Here is an 8,658-nt window from a genome sequence, read left to right as displayed (position 1 = left end):
TATAAATAATTTTTAGATAAACATCTTGAGGCTCTCGAACCTCCCGTGCACTCAGAAACATGTTATTTTACCTCTTCTTCTTCTCCCCAAGGACGTGAATAGCGTCGCGCCCTAACTCGGAAACATAATTTTTCACGGGTGCCTAACCCCATCTCAGCTCGTCATTCCAGGCATGAATTTTTTGCGTCACGCGGCGTTAGGCTTTTGAACGCTGTTATGGAAAGCGTTCTTTCGGGCGTTCAGGGAGACTGAAAGAGAGAAAGAACGTTTCTCGAGGCCTTGACGGAGTTTAATCAAAGTGAACGTGTTTTTTTTTTTTTTTTTTAAATGCCGCCGGTGACTCCTAATGGATGAAGGAAACGTTTTTATCCTGGTTGTGTTTACTTTTAAGGTTTCTGTTTTTAAGAGCAAAATATATTCTAAAAGTAAACGTTTTTTTATTGTTTGAAATGCCACCGGTGACTGTTTATGGTTGCAGCTTTTTCATGTTGAAGAAAACGTTTTTATCCTGGTTGTGTTTTCTTTTATGAAGAGTAAATGTTTACGTTCTAAAAGTAAACGTTTATTTTTTCATGTTTCAAATTCCACCGGTGACTTTTTATTGTTGCAGTATTTATGAATTGAGGGAAACAGTTTTATCATGGTCGTGTTTTTTTTTTTTAGCTATTGTGGTATTAACAGTAAATAATTCTTCTTAAGGTAAAGTTTTTATTTTAATATTTGAATTGCCACCAGAAACATTTTATGGTTGCAGTATTTCTAAACTGAAGAAAACGCATTTTTATCAAGGTTGTCTTTTTTCTTCTTTTTTATTTTTCTTATTTTTTCTTATTTCTCTTATTTTTTCTTACTGTCTTGTGTCGATAACTACTAGTGTTCGACGCCTGTCTACAAAAACCTATCACTCAGTCAGTCAGTGATAATACCACTTTTTTAGTCAGTAATAACGCCAAAAACCAGTTTTATTAGATGCTAATGCAAGATAATAATACCACTTTTGTATTCGGTAATAACGCCAAAACTAGCTATACTAGATAATAATACCATATTAAATAATACTTTTTTATTCAGTAATAATGCTAAAACCACTTTTAGTAGATAATAATACCATATAATGATAACACATTTTTATACTGTACTAATGCTAAAACCACTTTTACGGGGTAATAATGCCGGATAATGATACCACTTTTTTTTTAGTAATAACACCAGAACCACTTGTACTAGATAATAATACCAGATAATATTACCACTTTTATTCATTAATAATACTAAAACCACCTTTATTTTATAATAATACCACCTTTTGATTCAATAATAATACTAAAACCACCTTTACCATCAATACAATAATCATACAGACAGCAACAAGCGATTCAACTCTCGACGGAAGAGTATTACATCTCTCTTCTCCCGTTCTCTCCACAGGTGTCGTCCCTTCGCCCTCTCCCTCGTTCGAGCTCTTCGCCACCAAGGTCAACGACTACCTGGAGAAGCCTCCCTTCAACCACCCCAACGCCCTCACCAGGATTGGAGGGAGGAAGAACGTGAGTTTCCTCAATTTTTTTTAATATGTTAAACACTCTCGCTCCGTTGGCCTCATTGTCAACTGTTCCTAGGGACTTGTTCAGGAAGCCGTTGATTTCATTGTGAACTATTGGTGCTTTCTACAGGCAGCTAAAAGAAGGTCGTTTGCAAGTTCGCTTGATGTTTGATTTTGAAATCGGCGTAGGTCTAGTTCTCCCGTTCAAGAACTGGTGGCTCGTCTGTCACAGTACCACAAACCATTTACATTCCGTCAGGTGGAAACTTGCTTCAGAGTGATACGAGTGTGTGTGTATGTGTGTGTGTGTCAGTCTCACCAGGAGACTGACATACTGCGAAGAAAGACTAGCCGGAGCAAAAATACCTCACAGAGGAATGAATATAAATACAAAAGGCCCTGCCTCGTGGAAAACTCACAGCGTCACGCCCTGTTTAAGAAAGCCAACTTGATCCATTATGCACTGGGGTGGATTAAACCTGCTTTTGCCCGTCGGGGAAAGACTTTGACCGTGATTGAATAATGCTTTTCCACGTGTAGCCCTAAGGGCCTTTGTGTGTATGTATAATCTATGGCGTCGCTAGCTACCTTCGGGTTATAATCACGGCGTAATTTCCGGTTATATTCACGGCGTTATCACATTATCGGCAATGAACGGGTATTTAATTGTATATTCTTAAAAAAAAAAACACGTAGGCTACCTTTTAACATATAATGTTATTTCAATTCTGACCTTTCCAGTAAATGCAGCGACCTCGTATACCAAGTAAAAGTAACAAAATAACGATAGAGGATAACTTTAATTACGAAAATGATAAAACAAACTGAAATTATGACCGAGTGATTGCAATCGCTCATTTGCGGAGTTTCACGGAAGGGTCAGTTTGTACCTAACGTGGATACTTGTCAATTTGAAATTCTGCTGAATGTCCGTCAGATTCAAAAAGAAAGTCAGTCCCACCTCGTTGGTCTCAGACATCCATTAAGGTATTTTGGGATGTTTATCAATTAATGCCGATTTTGTCGCACTGGGAAAAATAGTTAAAATGAGGTTGGATGGGAATGAAATACTGGGTGGATAATTGAATTAAAAAAAAGTGTGGAAGGGCAAAGAAAAAAAAATCCAGTAGTAGAGAATATATAGGAGAATGGAAGATAACATAAACTGAATGAAATATGGACATTTTCTTCTCTCTACTTAATCCTCTCTCTCTCTCTCAGCCTTATCCTTCTCTTAATCCAAATCTTTCATCAGCTTATCCCTCTCTCTCTCTCTCTCTCTCTCTCTCTCTCTCTCTCTCTCTCTCTCTCTCTCTCTCAGGTCCTTTTCCTGCTAACATCCTCTCATCTTTCATCAGCCTTTTCTCTCTCTCTCTCTCTCTCTCTCTCTCTGTATAGGTTTTTATTGCACTTCCTTTTGTCCTCAAAGTGCGAAGTAATAAAAACAGGAACGTTCTCAGTTTCGAGAATTCGCTACGCTGGAATAAACGTTCGCAAGAAATAAACGTTGCCGAGATACAACAGAACGTTTTCAAAAGCGCCGCCGCTCTTTGATATTAAAGTGCCATATTTCCCGAAAGCTTTCTGGGCTTTTTAGAGAGAGAGAGAGAGAGAGAAAACAACTGTTAGAAAAACAGTACTAGCCCTAGAAGAGAGAGAGAGAGAGAGAGAGAGAGAGAGAGAGAGAGAGGGGGTAACTCAACATTTAGAAGAACAGTACTAGCTGCAGGAGAGAGAGAGAGAGAGAGAGAGAGAACACAACATAAAAAAAACAGTGCTAGCTGCAGAAGAGAGAGAGAGAGAGAGATAACTCAACATTTAGAAGAACAGTACTAGCTACAGGAGAGGTAGCGAGAGACAGACAGACGGGAGACAATGTAAGTGTTATAAGAACAGTACTAGTTACAGGGGAGAGAGAGAGAGAGAGAGAGAGAGAGAGAGAGAGAGCGTTAACAATATTACAGTAGTTGTAACGGAAAAAATATCGGCCACACTAAGTGTTACGAAGGCCAATTACATTTTCTTCTAAGTTTTATGACCCAAACTTTGCCTCGGCATCATAATAACTCCTTGTAAATCCAGTTATTGGACGGATGGAGAGAGAGAGAGAGAGAGAGAGAGAGAAAAGTAATGAAATGGCTCTTCAAGTAGAGGAACTCAGATCGTCATAACAAGGTAAACGTAATTGTCAATAATATTTTCCACTAAAGACTGCCATAGAGAGAGAGAGAGAGAGAGAGAGAGAGAGAGAGAGAGAGAGAGAGAGAGAGAGAGAGAATCCACCATTATTGATAGCTTGCAGGCCAGGGGTAGGGAGAGGGGGAGGGGGGTGTGGGCCAATTATACCCGGAAACTAGAACTGGAGCCAGTGAATGGCGCACGCTTATTATCAACTGTGAGAAACGATCACTATATGGAGGAATCCGGGGGATTGTTATTGGGAAGGGGGAGGCTCTGCTCCCTTCCCTTCCTCGTCTCCCCCCCCCAGGGAGGGATTGGGTGGGAGAAGGTAGATCCGAAAGGCTTTGTTCTCCTAACATTGGTTTTTCTTTATTTTTTTTTGGGGGGGGCGGGGCTCTAGGTATGGAATCGTCACAGCCTGCTGTTGTTGTTTCTTGTATGTTCACGGTGTGTATGTTGTATGATGTATTTCTGGAGGGGAGGCGGTGTATGGTGAAAGCAGATATATATATATATATATATATATATATATATATATATATATATATATATATATATATATATATATATATATATATATATAAAATATATATATAAAATATATGTATATATATATATGCACACACATAAATGTGTGTTTTATTCTGGGTCTGTGTATACCTGTGTACGTCTTTGTGAGTGTGAAGGAGTGTAATTAAACGTGTAGGCAAAAGGTCCTTCTGTCATCACGGTAATATTATAATACCTTCGTGTATTTCTAATTCAGTTATAGATATTAGGTTTTGATAGATATTAGATTCAAACCACTTCTTCTTCTTCTTCTTCTCCAGATCCGTGCGGAAGCTGCGTACCTGTACGACGCCGTGCACGTGTACGCCCGCGCCCTCAATGAAACCCTGAAGGCGGGGAGCGACCCCCACAACGGGCGGGCCCTGATCGCCTCCATCCTGGGAACAACCTACAAGAGCGCCATGGGGTAAGGTGCAGGCTGTAGAGTACCTGTCAATTAACCTCCTCAAGCTATGGAGCACCTGTCAGTTATCCTGTTCCTCTTAACGGGAGTTGGGATGCTGTTGAGGTCCTTCTTCTTGTGTCAGGGATAGGATCCGCTTATGCTCATTTGCATCCTACTGGCAGAGCTTTCCTAATTAACAGCAGGATCTTCCTGGCATGTCTTCTGTATGATGTTCTTGCACAGGGTCAAGTTTTCTTTCAGTTGCAAATTTTCTTTCAAAGTCTTAAATTTCCTTTCAGTCGCAAATTTTCTTTCAGTTTTAAATGTTCTTTCAAAGTCTTAAATGTTCTTTCGAAATCTTTTAAGTTTTCTTTCAAAGTCTTCATGTTGTTTTCAAAGTCTAAAATTTTCTTTCAAAGTCTTAAATGTCCTTTCAAAACCTTTTAAGTTTTCTTTCAAAGTCTTCAAGTTGTTTTCAGAGTCTAAAATTTTCTTTCAAAGTCTTAAATGTTCTTTCAAAGTCTTTAAGTTTTTCAAAGTCTTAAATGTTCTTTCAAAGTTTTAGATTTCTTGCAGTCTTAAATATTCTTTAAAAGTCTTCAATTTGTTTTCAAACTCTAAAATTTTCTGTGTGTTTTAGATGTTCTTTCAAAGTCTTAAATATTCTGTCAAAGTCTTAAATATTCTTTCAAAATCTTAAATGTTCTTTCAAAACCCTCAAATTTTCTTTCAAAGTCTTAAATTTGTCTTCAAAGTCTTAAATATTCTTTCAGAGTCTTAAATGTTCTTTCGAAGTCTTAAGTGTTCTTTCATAATCTTAAATTTGAGTTCCCTTGCTCGAGCATACACACAAGCGCTCTTACCTTTCTGTGTTTAGTTATTCATTTACTTGTTATTTGTTGTTATTCCATACGTTATAATTTCTTCTGTATATTATTATTATTATTATTATTATTATTATTATTATTATTATTATTATTATTATTATTATTATTCGGAAGATGCCCCATATTCATATGGAACAATCCCACAGGGGCCATTGAATATGTTTAGCGATCATTTGAAAGAAGTCAAAGGAGTTAACAGGAAATACAGAAAGAAGGGATGAATTGTTAGGAAAGCGGAGAAAGATAAATAAATAAACTGATGATAAATAGATAAAAATATGAGTAAATCATTTGCATTTTTTCTACAAGTGGGAAGGACTGACATTATGTTGCATAGATACTCTTAAACACTAAAGATATAGGACCGTAGATACTCCTTTAATAACAGAGGCTATCATTATCATTAATAGCAGACCAGACACTCCCAATAACCTAAACAAACAGCTGGATTCTCCAATCGGTGAAACAAAATTATCACTGAAAAAGGAGGGACGCCATTCTTCCTTAACTATAGTCGAAGCATTTTAAGAATCTCACTCGGCCACGCCCCCTTCCCCTGGAACCGTAAATAATGCATGACATTATCGTACCGCACTCTCAGACGATATCGGTTGTTGCTTGGCTATGACACTGATCACATGGAAAGGTCGTTCATCCCAGGGAGGAGTAGTAGACCCCAGAGGGAAGCAACCCCCTCCACCCATCTGGAGATGTGGTAAGGACAGCGCTGCCAGCAGTATGAGTGATATGTGAAAGAGGGGAGGGGGTTAGGCTAGGGTGGCAGGGTGGGGTAGGGAGGATGTGGGCGTGGCCGAGTGATGTTCTTGAAATGCGTCGACAATAACCAACCCCAAAGATTAAATGTAAGAAAAGATATCTTGAGAGTCTGAACAGCCGTAGAAAGTAGATGATTGATTAATAACATTCCCCAAATAACCGATCCCACAGCAGGGTAGTGCGGTCAGTGCACCTCACGCAGTGCACTGTAGGCATTACTAAAGGTTCTCTGCAGTATTCTTACGGCCCTGTCTACAACCCCTTTCATTCCTTTTACTGTACCTCCATTCATATTACCTTTCAACCATTTTGCTATCCACCCTCTCCTAACAGTTATTTCATAGTGCAACTGCCAGGTTTTCCTCCTGTTACACCTTTCAGACTTACCTACTCTCAATTTCCTTTCCAGCGCTGAGTAACCTCACAGGTCCCAGTGCTTGGCGTTCGGCCTAAACTGTATATCCCATTCCATTCCATTACAAATCACCGATAAAGTTTCAGAGGCTTATCTTTTATCGGACTGCTAATCCCCAGTGTTTTAGGAAAGAAGTCTTTACTTTCCCTTCATTATCCAATCGTAGCACCGTTACTGAGACGCTTTTGAGGCTCTGAATAATTCATCACGGCGCCGGCTCTGATAATTAACATAATAATCGAGCTAGCGCCCGTTAATCCTTCTAATGGAGTCTGGAGCATTTATAGAAGTCCAAATTAGGGGCTGTTTACATAATTGATAATCATTATTATTGGTATTATTCAGAAGGTGAACCCTTTTCGTATGGAACAAGCCCACCAAAGGGGCCGTTAACTTGAAATTCCAGCTTCCAGAGAATGTTTCGTGCTCATTTGAAAGAAGTAACGGAAGGTAACAGGGAATGCAGAAAGCAGAGATGAGTTATTAGAAAAGAAAAAATAAACTAACAAATTATTAAATAAACAGACCAAAATGTGTTTCTTGTCCCAGAGATTTGTGGAATGCTGAAAGCAAGACCACTTAGCCAGGTTTTTAAATGAAAGACGATTTTAAACAAGAAAAAATTTGCCGAAGTTTCTTCGGCACAATCGAGTTTTCTGTACAGCTGCTACAGCGTATAATCAAGGCCACCGAAAATAGATCTGTCTTTCGGTGGTCTCGGTATAATGCTGTATGAGCCGCGGCCCATGAAACTTTAACCACGGCACGGTGGTGGCCTATCCTATATCGTTGCCAGAAGCACGATCATGGCTAACTTTAACCTTAAATAAAATAAAAACCACTGAGGCTAGAGGGCTACAATTTGGTATGCTTGATGATTGGAAGGTGGATGATCAGCATACCAATTTGCAGCCCTCTAGCCTCAGTAGTTTCTAAGATCTGAGGGCGGGCAGACAAATAGCCATCTCAATTATTTTTTTTTACAGAAAACTGAAAAGGAAAGAATTATGTTCAATTTCTCATTTAAAAGGTAAACAATTATATAACGGACAATTTGTATAGAAAAGCGCACATATATAAAATGACTTTAAGAAGAAGAAATGAATATTTTGAAAAAAGTTTTTTTTTTTTCAATGTCAACAATTTTTTTGTAGTTTAAAAAGAAACTTATAACGAAGTCAAGTTATGAAACCTTTTTTGTATAAGAAATAGATTTACTGAAACAAATTAACACAAAATAATATTTTCAGACGATCTTTATATTGGAAGAAAGTATATCTTACAAAAACAATTTGTTTATAAAATATATTTATGAAATGGAAAGTTTTTTTATGTCCAGTATAAAATATTTAAGCATCGAGCATAAATGGACAATGAGATTCATTTCCTTGAGATAGAAGATATATCTTCAGCTTCTTATAAGAATTCCAAGTATTTGCCATTTTGTGCGGGTAAATCATATTTGTATTTGGATATATACTGTATATTTGTATGTTGGATATATATGTATATATATATATATATATATATATATATATATATATATATATGTGTGTATATATAATAATATGTATATATATATATGTATGTATGTATATAATATATATATATATATATATATATATATATATATATATATACTTATATATATATATATATATATATATATATATATATATATATATATATAAATAAACAGAAAGTCCGATTTCCTACGTTAGGAATTTTAGCCTAGATATGGTGAAACAGAACAGAGAGAGAGAGAGAGAGAGAGTTTGTATTAGTAGTTAATTCACTAGGTCATATTCCTCCTCTTGTAATCTGTGAAGTGGAGAGAGGGAGTTTATTGGCAGCTAATTTACCTAGTTATATTCCTCTTCTTGTAATCTGTAAAGTGGAG

The 8,658-nt window shown here is 37.2% G+C and overlaps 1 protein-coding gene across 5 annotated transcripts in view; it reads left to right on the top strand.

Moving 5' to 3' along the window:
* The window catches only part of LOC136855058 (guanylate cyclase 32E-like), a 437,545-nt gene that overhangs the window by 338,768 nt on the left and 90,119 nt on the right, over positions 1–8,658 (top strand). For all 5 annotated transcript variants that reach the window (XM_067131826.1, XM_067131825.1, XM_067131828.1 and 2 more), the window contains 2 exons: positions 1,429–1,547; positions 4,555–4,700. In XM_067131826.1, coding sequence (XP_066987927.1) covers positions 1,429–1,547; positions 4,555–4,700 — 265 coding nt within the window. The remainder of the gene's footprint in view (positions 1–1,428; positions 1,548–4,554; positions 4,701–8,658) is intronic.

The sequence above is a fragment of the Macrobrachium rosenbergii genome, chromosome 30, assembly GCF_040412425.1.
Source record: "Macrobrachium rosenbergii isolate ZJJX-2024 chromosome 30, ASM4041242v1, whole genome shotgun sequence".
In the NCBI taxonomy this organism is placed as follows: Eukaryota; Metazoa; Arthropoda; class Malacostraca; order Decapoda; family Palaemonidae; genus Macrobrachium; species Macrobrachium rosenbergii.
This window is presented reverse-complemented; position numbering and strand designations above follow the sequence as displayed.